This window comes from Notolepis coatsorum (assembly GCF_963971535.1).
Source record: "Notolepis coatsorum genome assembly, chromosome: 9".
NCBI lineage: Eukaryota > Metazoa > Chordata > Actinopteri > Aulopiformes > Paralepididae > Notolepis > Notolepis coatsorum.
Genome location: NC_140173.1, coordinates 9781575 through 9797880, shown reverse-complemented (window position 1 = coordinate 9797880; position 16306 = coordinate 9781575). Strand labels below are relative to the sequence as shown.

Genomic DNA, 16306 nt, shown 5'->3' with positions numbered 1-16306 from the left:
TTGCACTTTTTAGACGGTCCCTGGCTGCGCACTTGCCTCAAGGCCGACTGCACATATAGATCAATATTATTATTATTAAATGTACAGCTCCGAGGCCGGCTCGCCTCGTTTAGGTGAAAATACGGTTGTAGCTCATTGTCTACCTTACTACGATAGGAAAGAGGTGAAATTCGAATCTGTGAATATCTTTCTAACTTTACCTAAGTCTCCCGATTCCGATACAATAAAGCAAGTCTTCATCACAAATCATATTCTCAAAATAATCTGACCGGCATATATTATTGCCTATTGCCGACCACTGAACTAGGATATCTGTATAACGTGCGTTTAGACAACACTATTTGAGACAGACCACACAGGCTATTTCCATATTATTAGGCTATTACTTCACATAAAATATCATGTCTAAATGAAATGTGTTGAAGTCAGAGGTTCTGTGTAGGATTGTTAGTAACTGTCTAACTGCATATATAACTGTTTCCACTAGAGGGCGCTCTAGGCGGAGCCACTCAGGGACACCACCAGGTGACGAGTATAAATAGAGATGTCTCCTCCCACTCTTCCTCTTTCCCCCCAGCCTCTCAGTGAGAGGAGAACTCTAGAACTGCTGTTCATACCATGTGAATAAATAAACCACGCCAGTTAAAGGCTAAAGATAGAAACCATGGGCGCCCCAGTGGCGAACCACATAGCGCGCTCAGCCGCACACGGGCGACCCGGGTTCGATTCCCGAATCCGTCGTTATTTCCCGAATGTCTTCCCCCCACTCTGTCTCCCATTTCTCCTCTGTCTCTCCCTACTGGACTGCCCAGTAGTAATAAAGCGATAAAACGCCAAAAATAAATCTGTAAAAAAAAAAGATAGAAACCATGCCTCTTGACCACATTATTGTCGCCCTATAGCCGGATTCTGTCAACAAAATGCACAAAACAAAAAAAAATATCATAACGTTACCCTGGTATAGATCTGTATGCATGTATTTATGTATTTTATTCATAACGTTATACATATTCGTTAACGTTAGATCGTGCATGGCTTTTACTTTAAAAAACGTACTTGTCACATGGTTCCGTGCTCCATTCTTCACATCAAAAACGAAAAACGAACTATCAAAACGTACACAGACCAAAAGCGGCCCATTAGATTCTGACACCAAAATACGAAAAACAGCTCAGTATTTCAGTTTTTCCCCGTTTTTTCGATTTTGGTTTCAAACGGAAATAGGAAAACATCGTATTTCCTTTTTTTTTATATATATATATATATATTTCCGTTTGAAACGAAAAACGAACTATAAAAACGTACACGGACCCTTAAACAAGGAAATATTGTGCCACTTCACACATTTCTATAATTGTTTTGTCGAAACCGGAAAGCCTGTAGCCGGTACTTCCTGTACTTCCGTTTTCACACTTTAGGAGGCATATCTTTACCAGCCTAGTTGCGACTGCAGCTGGTCTCTATGGATCCGCGCCAGTGATTGGATGTCACTCGTGTCTGTGTTGTAAACTGCCTTCCGATTGGAAACACCGTCTCATGAGCTCGTCTTCGCTGGACGGAGCTCGCGCCGACTCAAGTAGTTTACTGCAACTAATGGAAGAATGTCCCGCAAGGCGAGTTTGAAGTGAAGTTCGCTTCAGTGAAAACCTCGCCTGTCATCGTCGTTAACGTTATATATGCGCGCAATAGGTGAGTCTTTGGGGTTCGCCATTCACTTTTCAACGTGGGATTTAATTCAGCGACTGGCAATGCAATTCTTTAAAGAGTGAGTTTCTTCTAAAGTTGTGTCGAGTTTCTATCTTAAGACTTCTGGAACTGGTTTCGCTGGCCAGTGGCCATTGTTACATTACATCCCCGTCAGAGTGTTCAGTTTTCAAAAGACAATTTGAGCTCAAACATCTGAAAGGATTAATTTGTGAGAAATGAAGTGAGTGCTATAATGCAAATCCCAGCCATCTGTTTTTGTGTAACTTGAATTTGCTAGCCTACATTTAATCTGGGAATCTGTCAAATTCCAACAGTAAGAGCAGTTTCTGTCGTTACTTAGTCAATAATGTGCACATTTATTGATTGCCTCGCCTTTCATCCCCCATTGTTTAAAGGGAAACCACACCATTCTGTTAAATGGAGCTTGAGGGCCAGTGGTGGAAAGGACAAATTGCTTCAGATATATACCACTCTCTACGCTACAGAGTAAGTAGAAGACCCGCTTTTACCTGTGGATATTTGAGAAATAGAAACCTATTGACTTCTACACAGGCACATCACAGCAAGCCTTTGAACACTGCTATTTCACACTTAACATATTATGTTGTCATCAGGAGCTCAAGTTGCCTTCCTATAAAGGCCAATCTCCTCAGCTCAGCCTCAGGCGGTACTTTGCAGACCTCATAGCCATCGTCAGCAAACGCTTCAGGCTGTGTCCAGCAACCAGACACCTTGCCGTCTACTTACTGGACCTCTTTATGGATCGCTATGATATCAGTGTCCAGCAGCTTCACATGGTCTCACTTTCCTGTTTGCTTTTGGCCAGTAAGTGTGCACCTTGCTTCTTTCCAAGCTTCGCATGGTCCTGTCACTTAACTTAGCCTGTTGACTTGTGAAATCTTGTGATTTAGAATATCCTCCTTTCTCTGCAGGTAAATTTGAGGAGAGAGAGGACCGGGTTCCTAAGCTGGAGACACTCAACGGCTTGGGTTGTATGAGTTCTGTGAACCTGGTGATGACTAAGCAGGGTTTGCTACACACAGAGTTGCTACTCCTGGAGACCTTCCAGTGGAACCTGTACCTGCCCACGGCGGCCCATTTCATAGAATACTACCTGTCCATTGCTGTCCACAACGAAGACCTCCACGATGGCTGGCCCATGGCCTGCCTGGAGAAGACCCAACTCTACATGGCCAAATATGCTGATTACTTTCTGGAGGTCTCTTTGCAAGGCAAGCTGCATTTAATTAGTTTAGAATAGCTTTTTTTGTAACGAGAGGGTGATTTGTGTAACTAATGGTACCGGCTCGACTCACCTTTTCCACCAGGCTTGGTTGTGTACCTGTACCTGGTACTTTTCTTGGTGCCACTTCCATCGCGGTTCCATGCGAGCCGAGGCGATACCAAGAGGTGACGTGAAAACACTGCAGACCACTGATTGGTCAGAGAGAATCAGGAGGAGTTAAATCATTTAATCTCCCAGCATCTTTGCAGCCTTGTTTATTCACTGTCCATAGAAACAACTTTTCGGATAACTACATCATTGCATAACTCGGACAAGCTTAAATTTAGGTTATTAGTGACGGAGGTGTTCAGTAGGCTGTAATGTACAGGCGTAGAGACAAGAGGTGTTCAGTAGGCTGTAATGTACAGGCGTAGAGACAAGAGGTGTTCAGTAGGCTGTAATGTACAGGTGTAGAGATGGAGGTGTTCAGTAGGCTGTAATGTACAGGTGTAGAGACGGAGGTGTTCAGTAGGCTGTAATGTACAGGTGTAGAGACGGAGGTGTTCAGTAGGCTGTAATGTACAGGTGTAGAGACGGAGGTGTTCAGTAGGCTGTAATGTACAGGCGTAGAGACGGAGGTGTTCAGTAGGCTGTAATGTACAGGCGTAGAGACAGAGGTGTTCAGTAGGCTGTAGTGTACAGGCGTAGAGACAGGTGTTCAGTAGGCTGTAATGTACAGGTGTAGTGACAGAGGTGTTCAGTAGGCTGTAATGTACAGGCGTAGAGACAGGTGTTCAGTAGGCTGTAATGTACAGGCGTAGAGACAGGTGTTCAGTAGGCTGTAATGTACAGGTGTAGTGACAGAGGTGTTCCGTAGGCTGTAATGTACAGGCGTAGAGACAGGTGTTCAGTAGGCTGTAATGTACAGGCGTAGAGACAGGTGTTCAGTAGGCTGTAATGTACAGGTGTAGTGACAGAGGTGTTCAGTAGGCTGTAATGTACAGGCGTAGAGACAGGTGTTCAGTAGGCTGTAATGTACAGGTGTAGTGACAGAGGTGTTCAGTAGGCTGTAATGTACAGGCGTAGAGACAGGTGTTCAGTAGGCTGTAATGTACAGGTGTAGTGACAGAGGTGTTCCGTAGGCTGTAATGTACAGGCGTAGAGACAGGTGTTCAGTAGGTTGTAATGTACAGGCGTAGAGACGGGTGTTCAGTAGGCTGTAATGTACAGGCGTAGAGACAGGTATTTAGCAGGCTGTAATGTAGAGATGGAGGTGTTCAGAAGGCTGTGACGTACAGGCATAGAGACAGAGGTGTTCAGTATGCTGTAATGTACAGGCGTAGAGACAGAGTTGTTCAGTAGGGCTGAGCCTGAAGGTTCGTACCTTCGTTCGTTACGTTGGCACTCTAATCTTAATTAATGGGTTCGAACCTCCGCTTTTTAAAATACATTTAATTATTTATTTATTTTACAAGAAAAATATATATCTGAATGTGATGTATATCAGAATATCACAGTACTATGTTGTGTTTACAATAATTTGAACGTCACACACGAACACAGACACAACACGGTCTAGTCGAGATGAGGGGTCACCGTCATACATTATCAGGAAATGAATCGATCATGCAAAAAAGAGTGACTCACTCACACTCACCCATCTTATTTCATAATACAACGTTTCCGAATGGACGTTTGGATTAAACTAAGTGTATGCAGGGATGCTGAACTTTCCCAGCGGAACACAAGTTACTTCGTTTAGCTTGCTAACGTTAAGATAGCAGGAGCCGTTGGCCAACAAAGATGTTGTTTCAGCAAATGTATTCACAAAATGGATTGCCATCCAAAAGTTATTGAAGCCTCCCGTGACCAGTAAGCAGGTACTACTACTTTGAATAACCGCAGCTATATGTATGTTATGTGCGCTAAGTATGTGCCAAGTCAAGACTCGACGATACTGAACCAGAAATGATTTAGGAGCAAATATTTTTTGCATGATTAAAAACGATGGTTTGAACGTCCGTTCGGAAAAACCCTGATGAAGTTCGAATCCCAAAAACATGCTTCCGGGACAGCTCTAGTGTTCAGCAGGCTGTGACATACAGGCGTAGAGACGGAGGTATTTAGCAGGCTGTGACATACAGGCGTAGAGACAGCACTGCGTGGGAGTGTGACACAACAGCACCATCATCTTCTTATCAACCAGGAAATGCACTCATGTGAAAATCATATTAGAAGTTAATAAATCTAGTGATCTATGCACCTAACAGAGTAAATCTCTTAGTTACAACATTGTGTAAGCTAAGCAGGGTATCACATCTTGTACTTGTATGTGAAGTATTTCCAATGTTTACTATTAGGCAAAACACACCTGCTGCTCTGGCCAGACTCACTACACTATTCTACACAGTGGTGGCCTAATGGCGAACATTAAATACTTAACCTGCAAACATAAGTCTGTTCTGACGGCACAATATTGATGTAACTAAGAGATTCGCTGGGAAAAATGTTTTTAATGCATGTAACATTATATCAAGGACAATAGTATAATAGTAGTTAACTACAACGGTACCATGCAGTGTGTTTGTTTCCCCTGTGATTTTTTTCAGGGTGGTAGGCCCCCCAAAACTACTAGTGTCACAGATACGTGGTGTCAAGTCAACAGTGTCGTCATAGACTCGCGCAGTAAGGCGGTTTTTAGTAACGGTGCATTTCTCTACACTGAGCTGAAATGAAACGATTGTACATAAATTATGTAAATAAATATTAACAATATTTATTTATAACACATAAATTAACTTGTTTGGGGCGGCTGGGTAGCGAAGCGGACTAAGCGCTCGCCTACCACCGCAGAGATCGAATCCAGCTGTCAGCGGTACCTCCGACTTGGTCAGTCGTCCCTACTAACACAATTAGCAGTGTTAGCAGGTGGGAAGCCGGTGGGGTATGTGTCCTGGTCGTTGTAAACAGCGACTCCTACTGGTCGGTCGGGGCGCCTGTTCAGCAGGGAAGGGATCTGGGGGAGATAGTGTGATCCTCCCACGCGTTACATTCCCCCAGTGAGAGTCCTCGCTGTCGGGTGAAAAGAAGCAGCTGGCTGACTCAAAATGTATCGGAGGAAGGCATGTGGTAGTCTTCACCCTCCCCAGGCTGACGGTAGGGGGCAAAAAAGCATGCAACGACCAGGAAGGGAATTGGCATAACGACTAAATTGGGATGGGAGAAAAATACGGGGGGAAAAAAGGGGGAGAAAAAATAGATTTATTTTTATTTTTATTATTAACTTGTTTACAATTATGCATACAGTAGTGACAACACACATATGAACTATTTACAATACAGGGAGGCACATACAACACTCATAACTATTTACAACCAGTGTCAGAGCGAGCGCAATAAAATTGTTAGGAAAATCTGAGGGCTCAAGAGTGCACACTGGACGCTCTGACCGAAGAGTCAGTTTATCAGAGCGGAGCAGATTTTCAGAGTGAATTTATTAACTCACCTTAACTACCGTAGTGCCCTATGAAATCTGTTTTATCTTTTCCTGTTTTCGGATATGAATTTTCCTTTCTCTGTTTTTAATTTTCCTGTTTTCGGATTTCTCTGATTTTATATTTTTTCCTTTTGGATTTAACCAAAAAAAAACAATACAAAATTATGTTTTTAACTAACTTTAATAACAATACATCTGCAAACAGTGCCAGTGTAGTTCAATGTTCAGTGCCAGTTCAGTTATGAGTTTTTTTTTCCCCAATGCAGTTCAACTGCCAGTGCAGTGCAATAACTAAATAATAATTAAATAGTTAAATAATACAAAATAATCATTTGTTTAAAAGAAATCAGAAAAAAGTAGATTTAAAAAAAAACATTATCATTATCTGGCCCTCAGTACTAAATACTATCAAACTTTCCAAAGGCCAGAGTTGGGACTGGCACGCACGCACACACACACAGAAAGGGGGAATGACTTATATGAACTATCCAGTTTGTCTTTATAGTGTAACGTTTGGTTACTTGAAGGAGAGATAGAGAGAGAGACTGAGACTTGCTATGCGCGACGCTAGTCCGTCTCGGAGTTGTCTCGGAATGGATTTGGTAGCTTTTTTCTGCGTCTCTGTAGACTGTGCCGCGCCACCGCTTTAAAGTCTTAGTGAAGATTGATTTATATGAAAACCGATTTATGTATAATTTAGCTAGCTCGCCAACATTACTGTGATTAAAGCGAACTTAATTTTTTTTTAATTAAATCGAAACTTCCACCAATTGAGTGTTTGATGGTTATTTATTTGTACTTTAGAACGTAACCACCACGAAACAATCAGAAAATAACATTTAATTTTATCTTATTCCTGCTTTGTTCTCCTGCTCTTTTTTCTCGTATTTTTTTAAATGAGTCGGGGTAAACTGACGGCAAAGCCTAACTTTACTTTTAATGTTATCAAATGGAAATAAATGTCCTCCCCTCATCCTAAACTGGTCCTTCCTTGTTCTGAAAGAAGCGGTACACTGACACACAAGCAACTGTGCTGTGAGTGTTGGACCAATCAGCCACGGTTATTTCTACTAACCCCGCCCTCATTGACTGGGGTACTAACTGCAGTGGAAAACCCAAGTACCTGTTACCAAAAGCGAATAGAGTCAAGTTGAGCTGGTACCATGTAATGGAAAAGCAAGCACCATAAGTGGACATTTCTGTTTGAAACCTAATCCGATGTAGCTTGGCCCCACGGCTGAACTGCTGCATTGCAGTTATACAGCTACAGATGGTGATTATTTGTTTTCTTTCCTCCTCAGATCATGTGTATTTGTGTTTTGCCCCCTCACTGGTGGCTGCAGCGTGTGTGGCAGCCTCCCGCCTGGCCCTCCACCTGACTTCTACATGGCCTCCCCGGCTGCAGCGTCTGGCGGCCTACACCTGGGAGAACCTGGTCCCCTGTGCTGAGAAATTACTCATGTGAGTGTCAGCTGACCCCATCGTACCATGCATGCATGCGTATACATGCATAACAAATATAACCGGACTTGTATAACAGGAGGTGCAAATCCAGAGCCTGCAGCGGTCAGGCAAGCGCCTAACAAAAATAATGGTTGGTTTCAGGTTGCCGACCGACCCTGCCGATTTAGGTGCGACCCAATATATTTTATGAGTTTAAAAAAAAAATTATATATTAAAAAAAAAAAAAATCCTTTTTTTTTTTTTTTTTTTTTTTTTTTTTTTAGAATAAAGTTTCATAGAAATCTTAGTCAAACATTTAGTATTATGGATATTAAACATGCTGGCAGAGTACATGCATCCATGTTGTTGTGAACATTTTAACCCTTTCACTGCCACACGACAGCCGGTTAACCCTTTCACTGTGACAATACAGAAGGTTAGCCCTTTACTATCACACAACCGACGGCGATGCTCCATCATTAGCATCATTAGCTCCGCATCCGCGGAGCTAATGATGCTAATGATGGAGCATCGCCGTCGGTTGTGTGATAGTAAAGGGCTAACCTTCTGTCGTGTGGCAGTGAAAGGGTTAATTAAATAAAGAAATTCCCTATCCATAGTCGCCGTGGGAAAGAATAAAATAAAATAAAAATAAAAATAAATTCCCTACCTACCCATGGCCAAACTGACAACCAACCTGAAACCAACTATTATTTTTGTTAGGCCCAAGCGCCTACGGTCAAACGCTGCTGGAACAGAGAGACTCCGGCTCAGCTTCTTCCCCCAGGCCATCAGAACACTGAACACTCCACTCACAAGTACACATGAGCACACACAGACACACACACAACCATGCATGCGGCAACCGCTGAAACAATCACTTTAAACAAAATGTCACCTTTTCAAAAAAATAGAAAGCCACTTTAAAGGAAGGAGGTACTGTATAGTTTAGATACTTTAAGAGTTAAAGAGTTAAAAATTGTAAATTGTATAACGGAACGTAGGCCAAGTGCGTCCACATTTTTATAGGATTCTATCACATTTTCATAACAATAGCACCCTGCGCCGTTTTCATTGAGGTTTCTTACAAATTAACGATGCTTTATCTTGTCCTTTATATGCCGATTATCATTAGAATCTTAAATTGTACCATATGTCCCCCTTTAGACAACATATGTAATGCTACCAGCGCACTTTTGTTAAGATAATTAGTTGGCCATTCGCGGTCGCTATACCGAGGTTGCAGTAATAGTTTAACGCTGTTCAGATCACGTCGGAGAATATAGACCCATCCCAGTGACCTGCGACCTGTGCTAACGCTCTTGGGAAATGCAGTGTTATAGTTCTCAACATTTTCAGCCTTTAATTTTAAACCAATGCTGCCATCTACTGACAACAAAAAAGTGTTGTCTAATCGTCACCTTGAGAGCTACTTCCGTATACAGCGCCGCCCCAAACCCATTCTAGAGATTCCCACTTTTTGCTGGGAGTGGGGCGTGGCCGTATTTGGTCCCAGACAATAAGAGTGGCTGCAATTGGTCACCGTGACGTTAGTAGTGTATATAGGAACCAGTTTCTCAGGAACTTGGCATGTCTTTTTTACCATGCATATCTTGTGTCTTACCTATTTTATTTTTTCTATGCCTATTTTATTTTATTGTATTTGAGTAATTATTTTCAGTTTCATAATTTCACTATGCAACTATTCAGCTTAATTTTTTGGTACTGTTCTAAAAGTAAGAAATACCTAGATAACCAACACCCAGTTGTACTCTTGGTAAAAGTAAAGGACATCCATTTAAATGAACTTAAGTCTTAAATTGAATACTTAAATCTTTTTTTAGAATTTTTTAAACTTGAGTATGAAAAGTAGTAGGCTTCGACCAATATATCGGAAAAGAGATCGCAAGGAATCCATCGAAACCAACCACAGGGTTCTCACAAGCTCCTTGAAGTGCTTGAATTTTGACACAAAGAATTCAAGGCCTGGAATTCCTTAACCCATTCTCTGCCACGCTTATATCCATCGCTGTTTGATCTCTGCCAGCACTGTAAGTCTATGGAGATGTTCACCTTCTTTGCAGGGCTATAACTTTTTAAATTGTATTGCTAAATTGACATTACTATGGCCATTCAACATCGATTATCTATCGTTCAGGATGTAGGAACGTTTTACTTTTTCATTCATACGAAAATACCGTCTAGAGTATAAATATGTTTTTATCGTTTTCTGCAGTATTTCCCATAATGTGAGATATAGGCACAAATGCATATATTAGATCATCAAATGCAGTTTGATCGACGCTATATTAAAAATTTCAACTGTACATGGTCCTAAACGTTATGACTGATCATACACGGGTGAACGGCGGGGGGGGGGGGGGGGGGGGGGGTCGTTTATAATTCCGTGATAGTCGTTAGATGCTTCATGTAGTATGGGTGATATATTGATCAGAGCAGTTTGTATCGATAATGATAAACACTCACGCTGAAACTCACGGCATCCTCCTCTTAGCGTTGGGCGATGATACTGGAGCAAACAGATCCCAGTTATGTGATGGGGATCGAGGTGATCTATTTCCGGTTTGTATAATACGAATACACGCCCAAATCATGGTGTTTATTGAGTTATGGCAACGATCCATATCCACAGTGTGTGTATTGAGTCCCGCGACGATATACGAGTGGCCGGACGGAATAGGGAGACTCACCGGGATCACAAGAGATCCACTTCCGGTTGCAACTCGCCGATCAGCCACCAGGTGGCAGTATTGAAGCGTTGCAGAGTTGTGCTGGCTCAGACAGCATCAGACCAGCCTCCGTGATGGAAATATGAATACCATGGCGAAAATATGAAATATGATCAGAATAACGTTGTACGCCGTTATTGGCAGAATTCGCATGAACTTGAAACCTGTCGTATGACATTATTGGCGGGGAAAGGGTTAAACAGCCCATTTTTTAACAAGGTGCTTAAAAAGTCCTTGAAATTCAAATCATCCATTCCCATTGAAGGTTGTGTTCATCCATGATGAAATTGTTATGAATCAAGAAATTACTTTTTTATTTAAAGTGTAACTAATTGTCGGAAATTGGTTTTCCGGTTTTTGGATGAAAAAAAAAATTCTATAAAAAACGACGTTTAACACTTTGATTACCTGCGGTGCGGTGCGCCTTACCCCCGTTGTGAACGCATAATCTCTGTGTTAAATTATGGCAGATTATGTGTCTAATCTGCCCGTCGTTTATCAATGACTTGTTTGCAGTCAAACATTGTCGAAATGGATTGTTTTTTAATCGCTTCATTTCTGTTTTATAGCATTTTGAAAAGCCCTCGTTTTCAAGGAAAATATAAAGATTCCGTGATAAACGGCATTTACTGGAATATTCTGGCATACACAAACGGTCATTTTTCTGCCTATTTATATCGTTTTCAAATAAACGCTAGATTATCGATAGTATATGTGTACTTATTAGGGATGCACCGATATGAAAATTTGCCACCGATACCGATTGTTCAACTAACACAATCGGCCGATACCGATACCGATATTTGTGGCAAAATATTTTTTTTAAATATTAATTTCTTTTGTAATATTTTTTTTTTGTAATATATATATATATATATTTTTTTATGAAACTACTGTATATTTGTCTTACAAATTGTGCTCACCGATATGAACATAGGCCTCTTTACTTACTTAAAAAAGGAAACATCAAGAAATAGCACTATCTCTCTCCCAGTATGTTCTGCAGGGCTGCAGCTAGATACTAGTTCTCCCAGCATGGTCTACCTGCTGGGCTGCAGCGAGATACTGTCTCTAGGGATGCCCCGATCACGTTTTTTGCCACCGATACCGATCACCGATCGTCGTGAGCCATATCGGCCGATACCGATCCGATACCGATTGTTTTTGATTAAAAAGAAATTAAAAATTATTTTATATAAAAAGTTTTTTTTTCTTTTTTTTATAAAATATATATATTATATAATTAGACTTGTACTTGTATTATCTGCGACTGCGAGACATCGCCACCACGCAACAAGTCAAAATGCTCACTATCTGCAAACAGCTCCACTGTCTGTGTGTACTCTAGTAGCCCAGCTCCAAAAAGGATTCTCCGGCGCTGCAGCGGGACCCCATTGGTAACGTTAAGTGCTTTGGTCATTTCACATTCAGCAAGCCCTCAGCTCGAATACGCATTAAATCAATGTTATAAGACATTGATATCAAGAGCTATCTGTAGCTACTGCTAGCCGGCTAGATGACGTTAAGACAGAACTTTAGTTCAATGGGACATTTCGTTTTGAACAGTAAACGAACGTCAGCTAACGCAAGCTAACTGAGGTATGAACATGAACTACTAGACTTTCTGGATCATTTGTTGATATCAGGAGCTATCGGTAGCTAGCCGGCTAAATACCGTTAGACAATGCCTACTAAACGTGAATAGTTGACTGGGTAATTTTGTTTAAACAGTAACGATAGCTAGGTAGCTAACGTTAGCGCAGGTCGAATGCAGTGCACTACAGACTCGAGCAGAGGAGCCGCACCTCTTTGTTTACAAACTCTACACGGGGCCGGGCGGGGCTAGGGAGGAGGAGCAGCGGCAGTTTGCAGGTCGTGTGTGTCTGAGACAGACAGCGAGTGAGAGCTTCGCTTGATCGGTTTCCGCTATCGGCGAATATGACTAATTATCGGAATTCACAGATTGCATATTTATACTGAGTATCGGCCGATAACGATCGGTGGCCGATCGATCGGGGCATCCCTAATTGTCTCAACCAATGACATTTTGATTGACAGTCGATTCTGCCAATTCACACACCGCTTGCACCCGCCTCTGCTGTTACCACCAATCGGCAAGCGTGTTGCATTTTTTACTCCTGCTTTTGTCCGCCATTGATTTTGACGAGAGGTTTTCTAGAACAACGGCGCGGCGCGGCCGACGTTTAGCTTTTAGCTCCGCAGGATGACTTAAATGAGGCATAATGATTTTACTGCAACTAATGTTATAATAAAACAAAGCCTTTCTATACATGTGTCTGGTTGAAAACGTTTAACAGATTGCAGAATGGGTAAAACTCAGGGCTCTGTGAGCAACGGAAGGAACTGAGCTAGTATGAACGCTTGCTACGTTCGGGTAAATAATATGCTGATGTTATGAACGTGTAACACTAACTATATAATGTTAATGCCACAAAACGAATGCCTTGTTAATCATAAGTAGTAACTTTGATGCAGTAGCTTGTGTGTGTGGGCCGGGGGCGGCGTTGTGCAGGTAGGTCGCGAGTGAACTTTTTTTTGTCTTGACGCTACACAAATTGATGGATATTTATCGGCTACTGCCATGTTATAATAAAACAAAGCCTTTCTATACATGTGTCTGATTGAAAACGTTATTAACAGATTGCAGAATGGGTAAAACTCAGGGCTCTGTGAGCAACGGAAGGAACTGAGCTAGTATGAACGCTTGCTACGTTCGGGTAAATAATATGCTGATGTTATGAACGTGTAACACTAACTATATAATGTTAATGCCACAAAACGAATGCCTTGTTAATCATAAGTAGTAACTTTGATGCAGTAGCTTGTGTGTGTGTGTGTGGGCCGGGGGCGGCGTTGTGCAGGTAGGTCGCGAGTGAATTTTTTTTGTCTTGACGCTACACAAATTGATGGTTGGTATTTGTTGGTATGGCATTTTAGTCAGATGTGGTGACTTTAAAGGGTTTGTGATGCACAATTTCAATTACAATGGAAGCGGTGAATCAGTCGAAAATAACTACCAAATGTTTCAGTAACTGTAAAAGATTATGAAAAAAGAACGGCACAGTGATTTATGTGACGACATAGAACCCACATGTCTATTTCTGCACACCTGTCATACAAGCTTATGAGTTAACGGCATGTTGTACTTTAGTGGAGCTTTAAGTATAAACTACTGTGCATGTGTTTCCGTCTCTTCTGCAGTGCACATGACAGTGATGTGAATGAGGCCAGCAAGCAGAAGTTCCAGCAGGCCAGCCAGCAGCAGAGCCAGACTATTGCCGTGGCCCAGTACCTGCACCGGCCCAGCCTGCAATACTCCCAGCAGGCTATCCAGCCCGCCATGGCTCCCAGCCGTGGCTCTACCTCCTACCTTAACCACTCTGCCGGTCTTCAGGCTCCCAACGCTCCCCAGCAGAGTCACCCTCAGGCCATCATCGCTGCACTAGACCCCAAGGCTAACATTCCCAACAGGGCTTACGAAGTCAGTATGCATTACACCTGTGCTGCTCCCGCCGGCCCCTGCTTTGACAGGTGATGATGGGACTTTTCCTCATTGGAGATTTCGCCAGTTTGGGGAGCAAGGCAGAGAGAGAGAGCGAGAGAGAGAGAGAGAGAGATGCTGAATGAGACCCCTCTTGGACTGAACAGATTTGTTATTATTCATATTGGATGAAGAGTCATGTTTTTAATTTTCTAAAAAAAAAACTGAGCACTTTCACCAATACGGTGTACACTGTGTGCAATATAAATACTCCGTTGTGTGTCGAGCTGCTTGAACCTTTTTTTTTCTTTCTTTTTTTTGTGGAAAAAAGGGAGATTGAGTTGTTACCAAGTATGAGTGTTTTGAGGTGGGTAGGTCATGTAACACTATACCCACTGTTACTGTATCATTTCACAGTGCTAGAAACCAAAAGTGGCCCTGTATTTATGTATGTATAGTGGGGGGGGGGGGGGGGATTGTTTATTTCCTCACAATTACCATCCTTTGTTTACCTCAAGCTGAATGTACTCAAGTTATACACGCCTATCTTTTTTTGTCTGCCTTACACTTTTTGGTGAAAAAAGAAATGGCACTGATGGAGGTACAATTTTAGCCATTGGTATACATAGTATATGTAACGGACAGATACAAACACAATGCCATATTGCAAGCAACTACCTGTGTATATAGCAGTGTTTGAGCTAATATTAGCTACTTTTCACTACCCATCCTTGGCTAACGTTAGCTACTTTTCACTACCCATCCTTGGCTAACGTTAGCTACTTCTCACTACCCATCCTTGGCTAACGTTAGCTGCTTTTCACTACCCATCCTTGGCTAACATTAGCTACTTTTCACTACCCATCCTTGGCTAACGTTAGCTACTTTTCACTACCCATCCTTGGCTAACGTTAGATACTTCTCACTACCCATCCTTGGCTAACGTTAGATACTTCTCACTACCCATCCTTGGCTAACGTTAGATACTTTTCACTACCCATCCTTGGCTAACGTTAGCTACTTTTCACTACCCATCCTTGGCTAACGTTAGCTGCTTTTTACTACCCATCCTTGGCTAACGTTAGCTGCTTTTCACTACCCATCCTTGGCTAACGTTAGCTGCTTTTCACTACCCATCCTTGGCTAACGTTAGCTGCTTTTCAATACCCATCTTTGGCTGACGTTTGTTACTTTTTACTACCCATCCTTGGCTAACGTTAGCTACTTTTTACTACCCATCCTTGGCTAACGTTAGCTACTTTTCACTACCCATCCTTGGCTGACGTTTGCTACTTTTCACTACCCTCTGCGGCACTTTACTGTTAACGGTAGTTATTTCCCGCTGATTCACCATTGCCATTGGCTTCAAGTATATCTGAAAATGTGAACTTTTCAGGGGAAAAACTAACTTTTCAGGAAAATAAATTCACCTCAGATGTCCGCATGGCATTTTAGTCAGATGTGGTGACTTAAAAGGGTTTGTGATGCTTAAGACACATTTTCAATTACAATGGAAGCCTATGGCAGTGGTGGTGAATCGGCGGAAATTAACTACCAAATGTTTCAGTAACTGTAAAAAGAACGGCACAGTGATCTTTGTGATTCACAAGAAGAATGACCTTGAACCCACATGTCAAAAAGACTAGTATGGTCCTTTAAGCCAAAGTACCTCGGAAGTGTTGAATGTATAATTGCCTGGTTTCTTGTAGCCAATATTATTAATGAAACTGCTGGGAAACGTGTAGCAGAAAGAGATTTAAATAAATGAGCACAGGTCTGTCGGGTACCTCACATTTTGCTCTTGAGTTTTTGTAGAATTAACTCAGAATGTATAGGTTATGATTTAACCATTTATTTTGCAGTGTAATGGCAGTGAGTGCTGGGCACCTCTATGATGGTACTTTTTTAAATAAAACGTGTTTGCTGTACTTTGACCAGCTCCAGTTGTTTCCTTAAGTCTGAAGTGTATTATTGCTTAATAGGGACACATAGATAATGATACATTTTCTGTTATGGCCACATTTACTTTTATCGAAATAAATAGTGGAAATTTAAATAAACAGATATTTTCCCCATTGTTTGCATGTTTGATCACCTTTAGTGTATATATAAAACTGGATTTCCGTAGGAACCTTTTTTATACTGAAGGTGATTGGACAACTGGAAAATATTATTTCAATAGA

At 41.8% G+C, this 16306-nt stretch overlaps 1 protein-coding gene across 1 annotated transcript; it reads left to right on the top strand.

Annotated features, from left to right (window-relative positions):
• Positions 1-1598: 1598 nt before the first annotated feature.
• Positions 1599-14177, top strand: ccnj (cyclin J; the record flags this gene model as incomplete). Its single annotated transcript, XM_084321449.1, has 6 exons — positions 1599-1689; positions 2103-2193; positions 2322-2532; positions 2640-2939; positions 7730-7889; positions 13844-14177. The coding sequence occupies exons 2-6, from the start codon at positions 2125-2127 to the stop codon at positions 14175-14177; spliced, it is 1074 nt and encodes a 357-aa protein (XP_084177575.1). The 5' UTR covers positions 1599-1689; positions 2103-2124.
• Positions 14178-16306: the final 2129 nt, after the last annotated feature.